We start from the raw sequence: 19,228 nt of genomic DNA, 5'->3' as shown, positions 1-19,228 counted from the left end.
AACTTTCAGTGCATGTTTTCCCCACCATGCTTGGAAGTTTTAAACTGTTTGCTACATTCAACAGCAGCCTCTCTTCCAGCTTTAAACCTACTCCAAGTCTTGTTCATTTCTCCAACACCTAGGTGCTCATTCAATGCAGAGATGCACAACCTTTTTTTGGTTCCAACACCCGCATCCAGTGTCTGTGTGTTTGTGTGTGGGGGGGGTCACACACCGCTGCTAGCAGGGTGTGTAGCTTCTCTGCCACTACGAGTGGAGTAGGGAACCTTTTTCTACTCATGAGTAAGCAGGACTGAATGACACAGCAGCACTTTCAAATGATATCCCAAATGCCAAGTCTCAGCACAACTACTCAGCAGGGAAAGCCTCTGCATGACTACTCAGAAGTAAGCAGGACTGAACTAATTTCAGAAGCAAGCAGAACCAAATCACTCAAACACTCCAGCCCCCTCTAAAGGAAAAGCTCTTATCTCCCATCACCTGCATCAGATCAGATACATCTGATGTAGTAAACAGCATCCACAAAAGCTTCTGCCAGAATAAATTTGTTAGGCTTTAAGGTGCCACAAGACTCATTGCTGGTTTTGCTGCAACAACAGACTAACATAGCCACCCCTCTCAACATTCCTAGCTGCGTAGTCGTGGACTTGCAAGGTCTTGTTTGAAGCACCGAGGAACTAAGAGTCATTGGAAACTTGAAGGGGCTCATTGCCCTTGTAACAGTAGGAGGCAGCACCTCTTAAAGACATCAGTCAAGGTTCAGATATTCGTCCCTGGCCCCTTACATAAGGTATTTCAAGCCACACCTTTTTGAGTCCACCCATTTTATTTTATTCTTTTCCATTCCACTATCATTCAAAGTAGCTCAGACATTTGACAGCCTGTTTTTCTTGCAGGCAAGGAGAAATCCGAGAGTCACCGAGGCCAAGGCGAGAAGGGCAGTTGTTATGGTCAGTCCCATCATGATAAGTAAAGTTTTCTTGTGGACACCTGGGGGGGGGGAGAGAGTTAAGGCACAATCCTATGCATGTTTAAACAGAAAAGAGTTCCACAACTCCAAGCATTCCCAGGCAGCAGGGATTGCACACTGTCCTTGTGTGAGTTGGCTGCACTCATCCTGCTTGCTTAGTTAACCTGCACAGGTAAATCGGATGTATCTGGCTGTACTGACTTTAGCCTAGCCCTTCAGGGCGACTGACACATCTCTGTCTGAGTTGCTTAGCCCTGGAGGCAACTCTGAACACTTCACCTTGCATTTCCATGATGGTGTGGTTTTCAAAGCTGCCTTTTATTGACTTGTGAGTCATCTAAACTATTTCCAGTTGGAACAAAACTAAAACCATAAGAAATGACAGTAAAAAGTAGCATAAAATAAGAAATGGATCACAGCCATTAAGGGTGCAATGCAATGCATGTTAAGACAAGAAAAAGTCCTGCAGCTCCCAGTTGTAGGACTTTTTCTCTCTTAGCATGCATAGGATTGCACCCTTAATGAGAAACATTAAGGGATTGTCTCCATCACTATGGAAATAAGTCCAACCATTGTGACTGCTTTACATATGCAAATCTGGCTATGTTGACTCAGTTAGGCCCCCAGGGTAGGATGCTGGGACAGATGTCCAAGGCCCTACTCAAAATGAACAAGAACACACACACCCAGCAAAACAGAACAAAAAATAGCTCTGACTTACCATATTTTGAAGTAATACATATCACCCTCTAAAGAGCCCACCACCACCACCACAAGACCAGAGTCTAAACCAGGGGTAGGCAACATCATGTCCTCCAGATATCCCATCAGCCCCAGCCAACATGGACAGCTGTCAGCGATGGTGAGAGTTGTAGTCCAAAAGATCTTGAGGGTGCCAGGTTGACTAAAGATAAAGGTAAAGGTGTCCCCAACCAGTCATGTCCGACTCTAGGGTGCAGTGCTCATCTCCATTTCTAAGCCGAAGAGCCAGCGCTGTCCGAAGACGCTTCCGTGGTCATGTGGCCGGCATGACTGAACACCGAGGTGCACGGAACACTGTTACCTTTCCCGCCAAAGTGGTACCTATTTATCTACTTGCAATTTCTTGCTTTCGAGCTGCTTAGGTTGGCAGGAGCTGGGTCTGAAGACGGGAGCTCACTCCGTCATGCGGCACTCAGGTCTCGAACTGCTGTCTGCAGTTCAGCGTCTTAACCACTAAGCCACCACGGCCCCTCGCCAGGTTGACTATCCCCATTCTAATGTTACCCAGCTGTACCACTTCCTTGCCTCTGATCATGGGCTATCTTTTGCTCCATCCCCAGAGCTTGAATGTCCCATCACCTATGATGTCTTGCATAAGGGTCAGCCACCAGAGAGCTGCTATGGAGCAGGCAACAGCTCCACAAGCAGAAGATCAGTAAGTCTAGCTTCTCCCAGCTGTGGTACTCCAGTGATCTCTGAACTCATTCTCTTTCACCAGCTATAGAACGCAGGCAGCAGCCTTACACCAAGTTGACCCTTCTAGCTCACTATTGTTTCCACTGCCCAGCAGCAGCAGCAGTCCAGTGGTTCAGACAGGGGTCTTTCCTAACCCTATCTGAAGATGTCAGGGATTGAACCTGGGACCTTCCGCATGAAGAGCAGGGGCTCTACCACCAAGCTACAACATTTACAAGTTTCGATGCTGGCCATGAGAGGTGGCATCATTGTTCAATTTCTCATCACAGAACCCCCTTAAGGACAGCTCTGGTTTTAGATCTGGTCCCACGTGACAGGGCCAGGCCAAGTTCTACCAACAGATGCAGAAGAACAGAATGTCAAATTAGATGGACCCTTGCTTTGATCCTGCATGGCTCTTATGTTCTTATGAAGCTCAAAACATCTGGAGTGTACCAGGCTGGCTTAGAGGTTACTTAGAATCATAGGGTTGGGAGGGGGCTACAAGACCATCGAGTCCAATCCCCTTGCTTAATGCAGGAAGCCTGATTCCCGGGCAGTCTCCCATCCAAGTACTAACTAGGGCTGACCCTGCTTAGCTTCCGAGATCAGACACATCCAACTCTTATCTCTACTGTTCAAGGCCTATTGCTCTACAACCCCAAGCTGCTGTAGTTCCCCCATGGGACTCTCAAGGTCAACCCTCTTCACTCACTTAGCTTAGGCAAGCTTTCAAAGCAAGTAAAATGGAAAAGTACAACCACCTTAGAACATGAGGCTGCTTTATATCAATTCAGACCCTTAGTTCATCTAGTCTAGTCGTGTCATAGAACTCTGGGAGCCATCATAGATGGAGGTCAGACTTTATCTACCCTAGCATGACCCATTCCATACTTCCCAACCTGGTGCCCTCCACCTGTTTTGGACTACAACTCCCAGGATCCCTGACCATTGGCCATGCTGGCTGGGACCAACAGAAGCTGAAGACCAAAATATCTGGAGGGCACCAGGATGAGGAAGGTCTACTCTGACTGGTAGTGGCTCTCCAGGGTCCTGGGCCGACATCTTTCCCTGTCTCACATGGAGATGCCAGTTACTGAAGCCAGGACCTTCTGCATGCAAAGCAGGTGATCTAGCAACAAGCTATAGGCCTACCTTGTATCATTAGCTGAACTCTTCCTTGGTCTTCCAGAAGATTCAGAGGAGTTTTTTGGACATCCAGGATAACAGGTCCTATTGAGACATCAGCCTCTGCTATTTCCACTGAGGAGTCACCTGTATAGGAAGCAAATTATTCTCAGATGGTTTGACTTGACTTTGTATTAGTATGTTCCCCCTACAGGGGCAATTTAACTGATCCAGAAGTCAGCAATATAACCAAGTCAGTAGAGTTGCTCTGATCACAGAATTTACCCTGCATGGAAGCAGCATGTCTCTGGAAGCGTCCATCTGCCCCTCTCCATCTGGAATTAATTCTTGCGGGCTGACCTTCAGGTACCCCACAGTTTTTAGTCTCACAGCAGCTGCAGATGTCTACAGTACCTTCAACTGGGGACCAACTGCAGTGAAAAGGAAGACAGGACTGAGTCACTTTTGCAATTGATGCTTTTTGTTTCCCTCCCAGTCTTTGCCATCCATTGCCCTCACCTGCCCTACAGTTCCCTTCCCAGCCTTCCCCTCCAGAGCTCTCATTTGCCCTACTCACCTGTTCCTGGCTTTGTTGAAAGAGCAAGCTTTGTTCAGAGGCCCCAGGGGTTGATCAACTGCTGCAACTTTCAAGTGGCAAGTAATGTAGATCTGGAGAAAAATCAGGTAAGGCCGTCAGGACTCAGCTCATGAGAAATCAGTTGGGGCAGAGGTGAGCAGGAGGTGGATAGGCAAGGGTTTCTAGTCTCCCAGTTATTTAATATTAACAATTTAAGTCTTTTTGTTTTAAAAAAATCTTTACTTAAGGAATGGATTTTTGTGCAAAAGGACTGCAGGTTCCTTTTAGTGTTCCAGTACTCTGAAAGCAAATGAGCATTTTCTGCACAGAGACATACTATTCCTTTTCCAAGGCTATGAAGCCTGCCCCCTTTGTGTCACTATTTTTTGCATCTGGCTCTGCTTTCCTGAGCTACTACTTTGCACCTGTGGGATTAAGATAAGCTCCTTTATGTGTGTGTGTGTGTGTGTGTGTGTGTGTGTGTTTTCCAGAGAGTTCTTCCTGGGCAAGTTCTAGATGTTTCATTATACAACCGCTAGACAGAGCTGTGATACAGCGGGATTCTGGAAAGTTACCGGAAATTCACCAGCCGTTGGTGCACTTCAAAGCACAATAAAATTTCTTATCCCATTTTCCCTGTTGAGAATAAAGCCACTATAATGGCCAGAAAGCACAGGAGGAGCCCTAGTGGTTGACAACATTGTGTAAAGGACTCGCAAAAAACCATGAGTGACCAATCATGAGTGCACAGTAAAAGCCTTATGTAGAGAAGCCCTGTGAGCAGGTGACCTGCATGCCTGTTTATTCAGTCCAGATGCTCACTGTTGATGGTTCTTATAAGGTTCTTTATCTTTAAACAAGAATTGACTTACACGGCTTGGGGCCACAATACCTGACCGAGCCCCTCTCCCAACATGAACCTACCCATATATTACGCTCAACATCTAAGGCCCTCCTCCAGCTGCCTATACTGAGGGAAGCTCGGAAGATGGTGACAAGGGAGAGGGCCTTTTCCGTGGTGGCCCCCAAATTATGGATGCCAACATTTTTATCTTTTCGGTGCCAGGTGAAGACCTTTCTCTTCTCTCAGGCATTTGGCAGCATATGATAAGTTTTAATCGATCTGGGAATGTCTTATGGTTGTCTGCTTTTGAGATTGTTTGTTTGAAGTTGTTTCAGGTATGTTTCTTTGGTGTATATTGTCAGTTCATTTTTTTAATATAAATGGTTTTTAATCTCTGTATATTGTATTTTAATGTTTTTAATCTTTGTAAACTGCCCAGAGAGCTTCGGCTATTGGGTGGTATAGAAATGTAATAAATAATAAACAATAATAATTGGAGAGGACAGGCCCTCAAACAGAGGACACCCTCAAATAAAAGATGATCCTCTGGCTGCCCTTCAAACAGAGGACTGATCTGTAGAAGAGGACACATGGTCACCCTAGCTGAAGCTCCAGCAGCCAGATCCACTGACCCACCTCAGATCTCCAGAGACAGAGAGTTGGTACCCCAGAAGTGTTGTTCTTAGCTTACAGAGCCCAAACCTAGCTCTGTGTCCCACTAAACCCAGCTCTGTGCCCCTCTCAAAGACTGCAGTGTATTGTCTTTTACTCATAGATTCTGTTATCCTTCGCTGGGGGAGGGGTCGCAAAGATCTGCTTTCATCCCATTCAGAAGATTCAAGTTCAGTAATTAGTTCCTATGGAAACACATCACCTGAATACCTCAGGCTAATTAACCTGCACTTTCCCTAACAAAAAGGTGTGCCTCCCAACTTTGCCAGGCCTACTAAGGGAGTCTCCAGCAGTGTTCCCAGCTCCATTTACCCTTTCCTGTCCAAACCCCTCCGTCTTACAACAGGACACTTAAGACCACAACTTCTACCTGAACGAACAGTTCAGCTTACAAGGTTGAGCATAGGTTCTGCTCAGTGCTAGCATTTCTCCTTTAAAATGGGGAAAATTGGGCAGGGGAAGGCTGATAATGATTTGTGCCCAAACATAATTGGTAAAAGTTCCTTTGATTTAATTTGACTTCTCTTTTCCCCTCTTGCAAGGACCATGTCCACTAGTAGTGAAATAGTCTTGCTGCTGCTGAGGTCATTATTCAGTAAATTAGGAGAAAACATTTATATTTGCATTAAGTCCCTCATCCTAGAGCCTCCTGTGGCACAGAGTGGTAGGTGGCAGTATTGCAACCGAAACTCTCCCCACGACCTGAGTTCGATCCCAGCAGAAGCAGGGTCTCGGGCAGCCAGCTCAGGTCTACTCAGCCCTCCATCCTTCCAAGGTCGGTAAAATGAGGACCCAGCTTGCTGGGGGAAAGGTAGTCACGACTGGGGAAGGCAATGGCAAACCACCCCGCTACAGTCTGCCATGAAAACGCCAGCGCAAGCGGTGTCCCTCTAAGGGTCAGTAATGACCCGGTGCATGACCCGGTGCTTGCACAGGAGGAAACTTTCCTTTTCCTTTCCCTCATCCTATTTGACGGTAACCATGGAAAGTGACAAAATATTATTTTTTTTCCACCCTTCTTCTAAGGAGCTCAGAATAATATATGTGGATCTCTTGTCACACACCACACTTTTATCATCATTTGAACCCTGCAAGGTAGGCTAGGCCAAGAGTGTGAGTGGCTTAAGATCACCCAGTGAGCTTTGTAGTCAAATGGGGTTTAGAAACTGGTCTGACACTCTTGACTGCATCGACACAGGGACTCTCCTAATACCAATAGGCTAGTTCAGTCTTCCCCAACCTGGTTCCTTTCAGATGCTTTGGTTTCAACATCTATCAGCCCCAGCTGGCATGGCAAATTGACAAGCATGTTGGGAATTTTAGTCTAAAACATCTGGAGAGCACCTCAAGGAAGGCTGGACTAGTTCTTTGGGGCAGGGGGCAATGTTAAAAAGGCACACAGTATGTAATCATGGCATATGTTACAGCTTCTTCTCTGGCAACCAAAAAAATAGCCATCTTCTCAGCTATCTACCTTATCTAAAGAAATAGGGATTCCAACTCTGCCCAGCTGAGAAAGCTTGTTATGTTCAACCAGGGGTGGCCTTCCAGATGTTGAACCACAGTTCCCATCACCCCGATGATTGACCATGCCAGCTGGGGCTGATGGGAGTTGGATTCCAACATCTGCAAGGCCATAGCTCCCACCCCCATGTTAGACAAGGTCTCACCAAGTCTCTGATGTCTCCCGCAAACCTGAAGACATCAACTGTGAACTGGAGGGAATCTTGCTTGAATCTTGGTGACACAAAGGCTGAGCTGGAATCCTCTGATCGCCCATCCACCAGGCATCTGGACACAACATAGGGTGAGCAACTTTGCACAGTACATTTGCAGCCAAAGAAAGAAATGCAACGCCAAAGGTACCCCGCAGAAGGGAGTGCTTACCCATTGTAGTCAATCACAACGTGTCTGGGAGAAGAGCTCGTGTCCGGGCTCAAGGTGGCCACACAGTTGTCAACAAAGAGCCTCAGCACCACGTGGTTCTCGACACTAACATCAGCCTGGATGTGCATGGCATCTCCCAGCTGGTACCTGCTAGAGGTCCTCTCAGCAGTCCAATCCTCTGGAAGGCAAGTTTGAAGGGAAGTGTCCATGAACAGGGACCACCAGTGCAGGAAGGTTTCGCTAAGCCAGGGCTGGGCAGCCTGTAATCTTCTCAACTTCCATCATCCCCAGCCAGTGTGGCGAATGGTCAGGGATGATGGGATTTGGAGTCCAACAACATCTGGAGGCTGCAACATCTTGCACTAGGCCATGGTTGCTATGTGGTGCCATCCCCGGGCCAACAATGCAGAGGTGTTTTCCCCAGTAAGATGCCTGTGCCTTTAACAGTTCTAGAACTAATAGCTCAGCAGGTAAAGCTTCTCCATCAAGCAACTGGTCAAGGTACAGGAGCCATACCAGAAAGTCTTGAGCATCATACTTTTTATTCTTTTTTTTAGAAAGGCAGATATCTGAGCAACAACACAGAAAACTGCTTTGTACCAGGTCAGACTAGGGATGTACAGACTTTGTAAAATCTGTTCCATCAGTATTTCATAGATTGCCAGATGCCTTTAATTCCATCATCTGCTTATTGGAAGAATTGTTTTTTTTTTCCAATTTCCTGAATTTGCACAAATTCCCACCTGTGGAAATGTGTAACCCACCCCCCCCCCCAGCACAAATCTTCCCCAAATGTACATTTCCATGCTTTACTCTACGGGGGAAACATGCATTTTCAGCTGGTTTTTTAAAAACATTTACTTATTTTTTATGACTAAATTTGTGTCAAATTCCAGAAAGTTAAAAAAAAAACTTGGTCTGCAGGTCCAGAGAATCCACATGGCTCAGGAAAAGCATTCCACTGTGGAATCCACAGGACAGATTCATAAAATCCAAACCCATTTGATTCTGTTCCAAAATTCTCCAACATCCCTAGGTCAGACTATGGCTTCGTTTGCACATAACACTAACCTCATCATTTAACCCATGGTTTGTTGCCCTACCCAGCGTTTGTTTGGCAGACAAACAAACTATGGTTTGCTTTCTCAGTCCATGGGTTGTGTGTTGTTTTCCTCTTCCTTCCCTCCTTGTATCCTAAATCCCTTTGCAGCACTGTAGTACTGGCATGTAGAACAGTTCTTTTAACTGCTCTTGCCTGTTGCCTCTGTAGCCTGGCACAACAACCCATGAACAACCCATGGTTCTGAGTTCACACATAACAACCACTGTTTTAAACAACCCAGAGTTCACAACCTAACAAACCAGGGGTTCTCTTTCTGGGTTGTTTGTGGTTAATTCAACACGGATTGTTAGTGCAGCAGCATTCACACATCAACAACCCAGAATTCAACAACCCATACCATGGATTCACGTTACATACAAACTAGGCCTATTTGTCCATCACACCCAATATTGTCTACTTTTGACAGGCAGCAACTCTCCAGCAGAGGAATTTCTCAAGATCCGCTAACTGGAAATGCTGGGGATTGAACCTGGGACCTTCTGAATGCAAAGCGGGAACTATCCCACTGAGCTAAGAACCCTACAACACTTGTGTGCTGCACTGGCTGCTGGACTATGCCATTGCGGATGGGGCAAGGTCAGATGCCCAAGTGTTCCTTCATAAAGAAATCCCTGCATATACAGAATTCATTCATCAAGGAGAAGGGTTCCAGCCTAGCATGCATCTTGGGAGTTGCTGCACCATACAATCTTTTTAACCAGATAGCCTGGCTCTAAGCAAGTAGAGTGGCAGAGCATTTTTCTTGCTTCAGTATATCTCTGATCTAGGAATGTCAGAGAAATCCACAATGGATTCACATGAGTTCAGATTTCTATAAATCCGACCTGTGGCTTCCTTAGTAGACCAGCTTTTCCCAAGTTGCATGGATTCTGTGGCCTTGCGAACCAGTTTTTTTTTATTTTGGGGTGGAGGATCTTATTTATTTATTTCTATACTGCCCAATAGCCAAAGCTCCCTGGGTGGTTCACAACAAACCTGCAGGATCTGCAGAAATGCACATCATTGCGATTACGCATTAGCACTAATGCGTCTTAGCACTAATGCACAAATGCACATTTGCAAACAGGAACAAAATTCTCATACATACCTAAAAAAAAAAATCAAATTCTGTCAGTGAGTGGACAATAGAATGAAAGACACCTGATAATCCACAAAATGCAGGCGGAACAGATTTAACAATATCAGTACATCCCTACCTGTGACAGCAACACTTTCTCAGACTTTTGGACTTGGGAGTGTCCCCAACGTTCTCCACTGCAGAAGCTTTTAACGCAGGTGTGGGCAACTTGTAGGCCAAAACATCTGGTGGGCCACAACTCCCATCAGCTCTAGCCAGCATAGACAATGTGAGGAATGATGGGAGCCATGGAGGCTGGTGGCTCCAATGTCAGTGGGGTGGTGGATCCACTCTGGGTTTCAGTCAGAACTTTAAAGGAGCTAGGCAAGGTGCACCACTGAAATTGTGGCACTCTGGATGTTTTGGCCTACAAGTTGCCCACCCTTGCTTTAATGGGTCAGAGGCCAGCTTGACCAGCTGCTAACTACGGCAGGGGTAGGTGGCCCCTGGCACAATTTCAAAAGCCCTCTGCCAAGCAATCAGCCAAGACCTCTGGCAAGAGCTGTTTGTCCCTTCCGCTGTCAGTGGTCTGGGCAGGGCAGAAAGAGAGAAAAGGGGGCAGCCCCACTCACAACTGACATACAGCTCCCAACAGATTACTACCACCAACACCCCATGCTGTGGGAATGCAGCTCCCACTGCAGACAGAAAAAGGGTCCCCCACCCGCTGAGCTACGGAACAGCTCGTGCTTCCTTCAGGCTGCCACCCACCATTCATCAGACGCAGCGAAAAGATCAGCCTCTCTTCTGCAGAAATGGTTGAGCTGAAGGGAGTCCAGGTTGGCTTGATAGCTTTGCTGCTCACATTGTCTTTCCTGAGGGAGGGGGGGGGAGAGAGAGAGAGAGAGAGAACACGAACAATGGGACCAATTACCTGGGGAGGTGGTGGGCTCTCCCACACTGGAGGCATTCAAGAGGAGGCTGGACAGCCACCTGTCAGGGATGCTCCAACTTGGATTCCTGCATTGAGCAGGGGGTTGGACTCGTTGGTCTTGTAGGCCCCTTCCAACCCTACTATTCTATGATTCTATGATTCTATGAACTCCGTTGCCAAATTAGATCCCTAGAGGAGCAAGTCTAGACAAGAAGCCATCCTAGGAAACCCTCACCTCGGATAGTGACACTCAATAGGAACCTCAGCTGGGCTGGCCCTGACGACAATTGGGTTGGTTCCAAGATTCGGGTGGTAATAGAGGCTTATGCTATAGACCAGGAAGTCCGGGGTCATCTGGAGAGAGAAAAGCAGTGCCAAAATAGTTGTAGAGCAGCCTCCCCCAGTCCGGTGTCCTCCAGATGTGTTGGACTACAATCCCCATCATCCCCAGCCAGAAGAGCCATTGACCATACTTTGGAAACCAAAAGTAGATACAGCTGATTAAGTGGAAAACTTCATGACAACTTGGGGAGGGGGGTTCACACCGCTGGCCCCACCTCCCAGACATTTCTCATTTATTGCAGAATGTATAAACTGCTGCACATCGAGAGATACTGGCGTGTTGTACAACAAATTAAACTACAACACACCAAGAAACATACAGTAAAAGCAGAAACGTCAATAGACCAGTGGCTGGAATTTAATCATTAGTCAGAATAATGCTCGCCTGAAAAGATAGGTCTTCTGCCAATGACCAAAACGAGGAGTATAGGAGCTTGCCTGATCTCAGCCAGAAGGGCATTCTACAGTGTGGGAGCTACCACGCTAAAGACCCTACTCCTGATGGTTTCAAAGTAGATCTCCAACCCACGTGGGACCAACACATTGGCACAGACATATGCGTCGTCAAAGCCTTTGCACAGTGGAGGCTGCTGGCCCCACTGACATCGGAGCCGCTAGCCTGCACCGCCTCACGTGTATACTGCTCACGTGTATACTTGGACAGCACAGACAGACATCCATGCCAATGCCAGAGTGCCCAGGAAGTAGGGCCTGCAGCTCAGGCCCAACGATTACACACTGGAGCTCCTTTCACACGATTAACACGTGAGGGGAACTTGCTTGTTTATTTATTTAATACATTTCAAATCCACCCAATAACCAATGTTTTCTGGGCAGATCACAGCCAGTGAAAAGAACTAAAGTGCTATTTTGAAACACAGATAAAATATCAACTACAATACAAATACTTAAAAGAATAAAATAGAATATAATGCAAATGCAAAACAAGAAACAGCACAGGAACTGATAGAACAGCCATAATAACCTAGAACTAGAAAATGCCTGGGAGAAAAGAAAGGTCTTTGCCTGGCACTGAAAAGATAATGATGTAGGCATCTGGCAAACCTCTTCGGGAAGTTTATTCCATAAATGGGTGTCACCGCTGAGAAGGCCCTCTCTCTTGTAACCACCCACTTAGCTTCCTTTGGTGTGGGTACCCAAAGGAGGCTGCCCCCCACCAAAGGAAGTTGGGGGGCACCCAGAGAACGGTGTCTTCAGTTCTATCGCTATGGCTAGGCTTCACTACTGGCAGCAGTAGGGACATAGGAAGCTGCCTTATACCAAGTCAGACCTTTGGTCCATCTAGCCTAGTGTTGTCAGCACTGACTGGCACCGGGGTTGCAGGCTGGATTCTTTCCTAGCCCTACCCAGAGATGCTAGAGATTGAACCTGGAGCCTCCTACATTCACAGCAGGGGCTCTACATATAATATGGGAAGTTACCCTAAAACTTGAAGAGCCTATCTAAAGCAGGAGGAGGTAACCGAGTGCCCTTCAGATATTTTGGACTACGACTTCCATAATCCCCTGACAGCTCAATGGTCAGGAACTGAAAGCATCTCTCCCGAACAACAAAAAGAGACCCTCTTTCTGTGGGAGTCATGGCCCAAAATATCTGGAAGTTCCAAGGGATAGTATCCAATGTTAGTTCTACTTCAAGCAGACCCATTGAAATAAATGGGACTTCAATTAGTCCAGATTAACTCAACTCCCATTCATTTCAATGGGTCTACTCTAAGTATGACTAACATTGGATACTATCCATGGTTACCTACCCCGAGTGTAAAGTGTTTGACTTTTCTGCCGCAACTTTTGAGTTTTGATGTGATTACCATTTGCCTAACGAAGGATAAGTTTTAGGAGAATTCCTTCTCCCTGCCTTGATTTTTTTTTATAGCTGCACATAGATGTATTGGCATTTCCATTTAATTCCTCCAAAAATCCCCTCCTGCCCCGCATACGTGCCATTTCAGGATTACATATCACGTATCTGATGAAGTGGGGCCACGGTGGCTTAGTGGTTAAGACGCTGAACTGCAGACTGGAAGGTCGGCAGGACAGCAGTTCGAGACCCGAGTGCCGCGTGACGGAGTGAGCTCCCGTCTTCAGTCCCAGCTCCTGCCAACCTAGCAGTTCGAAAGCAAGAAATTGCAAGTAGATAAATAGGTACCGCCTCGGCGGGAAAGTTAACAGTGTTCCGTGCACCTCGGTGTTCAGTCATGCCGGCCACATGACCACGGAAGCGTCTTCTGACAGCGCTGGCTCTTCGGCTTAGAAACGGGGATGAGCACCGCACCCTAGAGTCGGACACGACTGCTTGGGGACACCTTTTTTTATCTGATGAAATGGACTATAGTCCACGAAAGCTCATGCCATAATGTTTCCGTCCATAAGGTGCCACAAGACGGTTGTTTTGCCCTGTGAGGTAGCTCAGGAGGAGTGTCCCAAAGCCACCCAAGTGGTCTTCATGGCCAGGCAGGGATTTGACCCTGCATCTCCCCTGGCCAAGTCCAACACTGCATCAGTTTGCAGAGTGGGGAACCATGTCACTCTCTTGCAGCAAGGGCCACGAGGAGGAGTGTTGTAGCACCTTAGGGCAGCCTTCCCCTACTTGGTGCACTCCAGAGGTGTTGGACTACAACTCCCAGCATGACCAGCTGGGAATGATGGGAGTTGTAATCCAACACCTCTGGAGGGCGCCAGGTTGGGGAAGGCTAGCCTAGCAGGTCCACTACAGCATAACCTTTGCTGTAGTACAAGCCCACTTCGGATACATGAAGCATTAGCCTGAGTAATATGACAGTATGCACATTTTCTTTGTAATCATTGAGTTGGCCTAATAGCAGTATATATATTTCAGAACTTCCAGAGGGTGGCCCTGTGAGTGTATTGCAGCAAAATCAAAGAGTCTGTTATGCCTTTAGGAGCCACAAGGCTTTTTGTCATCATCCTGAGCTGCAGGTTATCACACTGCAGGTGTTAACTAGCTTACCAGTGCCAGGACGCCTGTGCTAACATCTGCTTTGTGAATGGCCGCAGTTCATAAACGCAGTTGTCACCGTCTGTAATTTCTGCATCCCATTTCCTCTGGCCTCACTGTTTACCCACCCATGTTTATCTGAATGGCAGGTATAGGCACATCCTGATGAAATGAACTTGAGCCCATGAAAGCTTATGCCCTAGTTGGCAGTCTTTGCATTTTTAACTAGACTATACTAGTTTAATGATGAGCATTTGCAACAATTAAGGCTAGGAACATTTCCCATTCACTTCGCTCTAAGAAGGAACCCTCCCTCCCCCCCCCCCCCAAATGCAAGCCATAGGTTGCAAAACCGTTGAGGGTGTTTTTGTTTTGTTTTCTACTAAGGATATGTTTGCATACTTAACAGACTTAAAGCTACTCCTTTTGCTTGGACAAGTTAGACAGCTTAAAGCTCAGTAACACCAAAAACAACGTAAGGATTTAGATATATCTATTTAGATATTTCTAATTTATATCTAAATATTTATATCTGTATATTTAGAGCCAGTGCAGTGTAGCAATTAGGGTGCTGGACTAGGACTCGAGAGATCCAAATTTTAAGTCCCCACCTGGGCCATGAAGCTCATTGGGTGACTTTGGGCTAGTCACTGACTCTCAGCCTAACCTCTCTCACAGGGTTGTTGTGAGGATAAAACAGAGAGGAGAGGGATTATGTAGGCCACCTTGGGTCCCTTGCAAGAAGAAAAAAGATGGGAAATATGAGGGAGAGAGGCGCACAGTAAGCGCACAGTAAGCGCACAGTAAGCAATAGCATTTGTCTTGCCACAGCTATTTTACAATAAAACTGAATAATGCAAGGGAAAATCCCAGCCCACACACTGCGTAAGATAAGTTTACCTGCACAGTGCTGCCACACTCATGAAGCCCAACGTCAAAGATCACTGTGTCCTCTGCAGCATCCAAAGATGTGGGCTGGCAGCCTGGAGAGCCCAGGGTCAGGTCAGCAGCTTGGATAAGCCTCCCAGTCCCAAAGAGGTCCCTCTTCACCGTGACCACCACTTGAGCCTCCCCACACTGCACAGCAACAGGCTTCAAGTTGGACAAAGCCCTAGGCTGAGAAACATCCACCCTAGCCCAGGAGTAGGGCTGAGACAAAGAAGAGTCATAGGGCTGCCTCGCTGATGGGACAGTTCCAGGAGGTCTCCAACCCAAATCATTCCTAGAGAAATCCCAAGGGTTGTAAGGATCAGCCCCGCTGAGCACAAAGCACAAAAGAACACTGCAAAGGTGGGCAGAACACCCCATCCTGCCTGTTGGATCTAACCACCCAAGAACGGATCCCAGGGGACTTTATAGGCACCAGCCCAAGCCCTTTCACAGCTGCACTGGGTTCCAAGACATGATGACTCCACCTTTCCTCCAGGCCTGCTGCAGAGAAGAAACTATATGCATGACCCTCAGCTGGAGACAATGCTGGCTTTACATCACTGGGACTTCATCCTGAAAACACTTAGAGGCAAATTCTGAAAGCACTCTGTGTCAAGATGGTGCCTGACTTTGCTGCTGTCACTGAGCCATGGCCCTTCCAAATGTGGCAAGTACATGTGGCTAGAAGATTGTCACCAGGACCTATTGGACAGTGCCTGTGATGCCACTGATGAACACATTTCTCCCATGCATTGCATAGTATTTTAAAGAGCTTTTTCCCCTTAACTTTTTTTTTTAGTATGCATGCACCCCTGTTATTACCCTGTTTTTGTTTTGTTTTTTAATGTACATGTCACTACCTTACTAATAATATACTGATTACTCTGGTGTGTGGCAGCCCTAGCAAAGTCCTGCATGTGCAGCTCCCAGCCTGGCAGACATGTGGATCTGTCATGACATGCAGGATTTAGCTTTTCGTATGCCGCTCCCAATGTTTAAAAACACACACACAACCCATTTCCAAAATCACTCCCAAAGCTGATTCCCACACATGGCTGTGCATGGACCTGACCAGCTGGCAGAGGACTGCAAGTGAGCACATGCCCACTAGCCACCCTGTGCCTAACAGAGGGCATATTCAGCCAGGTTCTGCCACCAAATATTATGTAGAATGGGCCTTGGCAAATGAGAAGAGCCTCTGAGAAGAAGCATCTACTGCAGGGGTGGGCAACATTTTTGGCCCATGGGCACATTTGGCAATCTGAGAAACTGCCTTGGGTGCCACCACAAAATGGCTGCCATGGGAGGGGTGGCTCTTCACAAAGGGCAAGCAACCTGCCCAAATGCCCAAGTACAAAGCAGAGATGGGGTGGGAGACACAACACACTAAACAACTCTTTTGAACCCACAGTTTTCAGCACCAACAGAAACTTATTTCACAGAAGACAAACTTTCCCCTTCTCCTCTGCCAGCCAACTCATTTCCTGCCCACCCATTTCTTTTTCTCTCCCTGGATCACCACTCATAGATGTGTTCTCTCTCTCTCTCTCTCTCTTCTTTATTTCCTAAGAATGTCTCTGAGCCCCAGCATATACTCTGGGGCATTGATGGAAAATGAGGATGTCAGGTGCCAAGAAAGGTATCCACAGGCAAATTGCCTATCCCTGATCTACAGGATCAGGCCCACAGAATTTTAAAAGAACGTTGATTAATTGAAAACTGTGAAAGAGGAATATTGTCCTTTAACAGTTTGCAGTATTTTTATTTTATTTTTTGCTACAATTCTATACCACCCAATAGACAAAGCTATCTAAGCAATTCATAAGTTAAAACCCAAAGGTATATGATAAAATAGTTGTTGTATTAGCACTGATTCTCACAGCACACACATTCACAGTGTTCCCCTATGCACATCTACTCAGGCTTAAGTCACAGTGAATTCAATTAGATTTACTTCCAGGTAAGTGTGTATAAGATTGCAGCCTAAGGCAGTTATCCCGCATTCTTATTTGGGAGTAAGTCCCGTTGAATTCAGTGGGACTAAGTTCCGAGTAGACACACAAAAGACTGCACTGCATGGAACAGTCACTCACCCACAACCTTGCTGGGTTGCTCTTGCCATGGATCCAGGTGAGCACCCTCATCCTGGTGCCCTCCACCTGTGTTGGACTACAACTCCCACCATAAGCAGCCATCATGTCTAGTTGCAGTCTAGCACATCTGCAGTGCACCAAGCGGGGAAGGCTAACATACAGGAGTGTCATTTTCTTGTTACATCATTGTTTTGGCACTTCCCGAGCATCTCCAAGGTAAAAAGATACCCAGCTGTGTCGGAACAGCACCACACACCTTAGACTTGATGCAAGCTGATTTGTTTGGTAAAAAACAGCTCATGCTAGGGACCAGTTAGCTATTTGCCCAGAATTACTCTCTCCTCCTACTCTAGATGGCAAATCAGTAAGTTGCCTACAGGGAAAGGCAACCTGATGCCATCTGGATGTTTTGGACTTTGGTTATTGGGCGATATAGAAATGTAATAAATAAAAAGGGTGCAATCCTAGGAGGATGGCCGTAAGTCTTAACTTCAGTCTTAATTACTGGCCATAACTGCTTTAGGAGAGACATTTTATGAATTTAAAATGGGGAAGAAACCACGCAATGCCAGGAAACCACCAAACGACTGGTGGTTGAAGGAAGGGGGCGGGGCAAGGGGGCGGGGCAAGGGGCAGGGCCACCTGGGGAACCTGGTGGGCTGGATTTGGCCCCTGGCCCTGAAGTTCTGCACCCCTGTCCTACACGATCTACTGCAGTGATGGGGAAAGCTTGGTCTCCCAAATGTTGGAGTACAACCCCCATAATCCCTAACTCTTGACCATGCTGGCTAGCGCTGAGAGTTGGCAATCCAGCAACGCCTGGACAACCACATTCCCCACCCCTAATCTAAAAACCTCCCTTCTCTTTAGCTCTTCTTCCACATTCAAAGCCAGGCACTTCCTTAAGGTGAAGGCAGTCCATTCAGGGCTCGATAGGCCACTCCAATCTAGACTGCCACCCGAAATACCCACTCAGCAGAGGCAGGGGAATAAATTATTATTATTTTAACAAAGACTTGTTTCAGACACAATTAGCATTGCCCAGAGTGTTTAAAGCTCTGGAAATAATTGTGGGAACCAGAAAACAGCCAGAGGTCTGCACCTTCTGAACATACAGGGGAGTTGCTGGAACGGAGATCAACAGAACTACTGGAAACTTGAGCCAAAGGGAGAGTCAAGAAAAGCCATATCCTTCAAAGGGCCCACCAACTCTGAATTGACTAAGGCTGCAGGGAAAGCTTTCAATAAGTCCCCCCAAGATGCTGGGTGATGGGATACCAGGTCAGCTTGGGCTTGAAATCGCCTGCAAAAAAATGGGATTACTTCATGTGGATATGGTGACAGGTGTTGCAATACCTGCTTTAGTAAAAGCAAGCTTTCCATCCTTTCTTCCTTCCTCTGGGGAAAGAGGACAGCATCTTCTTCAGAGGGGAGCAGAGCGTCATGTGCAAGATTTAAAACATCCTTTTTTGGTGACATTTTGCAGGGAATGCCCAGTACCCAATATCATTAGCAAAGATGGGGGCTGTGTGCCCATCCAGATGTTGCTAGGACTGCAGTTTCCATCATCCCTCACTATGGGCTATGGTAGCTAGGACTTTATTATTACATTTATATCCCGCCTTTTTTCCTCTTGCAAGGAACCCAATGCGGCTTACATTATCTTCCTCCTCTCCTTCGTATCCTCACAACAACCCCAACCAGCTGAGAGTCTGTGACTGGCCCAAAGTCACCCAGTGAGCTTCCATGGCCGAGCGGGGACTAGAACCTGGATCTCCCGGCTCCCAGTCCGTCACTCTCACCACAAGTCACACTCCAACATCTGGATGACCACCCATTCTCCCCACACTAAGAGCACAGAGAAACTGCATGACGAAGCGCTAAAGGAAATGTAATCAGACCTACTTTTTATATTGTGTTTTAATTTTTTAACTTCTAAAAACCACCCAGAGCACTTTGGCTATGGGGCAGTATAGAAATGTAATAAGTATCAATAGTAATACTGTGATTTTTCTCTAGAAAAAAAGGAAGCAGCCATGGGTGGGGGGCATTTGGATTAGGACTGCAGCACTGGGGTTTTAACCCTTTACCCCATACCACCACCACCCCGCCCCAATTGATTGCAGTTTGGGGGATGAACAGATTAGAGGTGGTGGCCATATTGTACCCATGTTTCTCCCTCTGCACTTAGTAGAAGCTTCAGGGAGCTATTTAAGGGAACAGTATTGGGAAGTGGGAAGAGGTTAGACTCTTGG

General features: G+C 46.8%; 1 protein-coding gene across 1 annotated transcript; it reads right to left on the bottom strand.

Moving 5' to 3' along the window:
* Nucleotides 1-812: 812 nt before the first annotated feature.
* Nucleotides 813-15,258, bottom strand: LOC146337030 (zona pellucida sperm-binding protein 3-like). Its single transcript, XM_084816372.1, has 9 exons — nucleotides 14,851-15,258; nucleotides 10,865-10,983; nucleotides 10,467-10,570; nucleotides 7,516-7,693; nucleotides 7,299-7,419; nucleotides 4,113-4,204; nucleotides 3,821-3,966; nucleotides 3,563-3,682; nucleotides 813-990 (listed from the first exon to the last, which is right to left on the bottom strand). The coding sequence occupies exons 1-9, from the start codon at nucleotides 15,256-15,258 to the stop codon at nucleotides 866-868; spliced, it is 1,413 nt and encodes a 470-aa protein (XP_084672498.1). The 3' UTR covers nucleotides 813-865.
* Nucleotides 15,259-19,228: the final 3,970 nt, after the last annotated feature.

This window comes from Heloderma suspectum, chromosome 11 (genome assembly GCF_057233095.1).
Source record: "Heloderma suspectum isolate Gila_16-S chromosome 11, 16-S_ref, whole genome shotgun sequence".
NCBI lineage: Eukaryota > Metazoa > Chordata > Lepidosauria > Squamata > Helodermatidae > Heloderma > Heloderma suspectum.
The sequence above is the reverse complement of the archived record's forward strand: the minus strand, read 5'-3'. Positions and strand labels throughout refer to the sequence as shown.

Bases quoted from the DNA above. Each gene is read 5' to 3' on its own strand.
- LOC146337030 (XM_084816372.1), bottom strand. From the start codon at position 15,258: ATGGGGTGTTCTGCCCACCTTTGCAGTGTTCTTTTGTGCTTTGTGCTC. The intron at 10,984-14,850 runs GTAAACTTATCT...TTCTCTCTCCAG, and splicing joins AGTGTGGCAGCACTGTGCAG to ATGACCCCGGACTTCCTGGT. The intron at 7,420-7,515 runs GTAAGCACTCCC...TGTTGTGTCCAG, and splicing joins GTTGTGATTGACTACAATGG to ATGCCTGGTGGATGGGCGAT.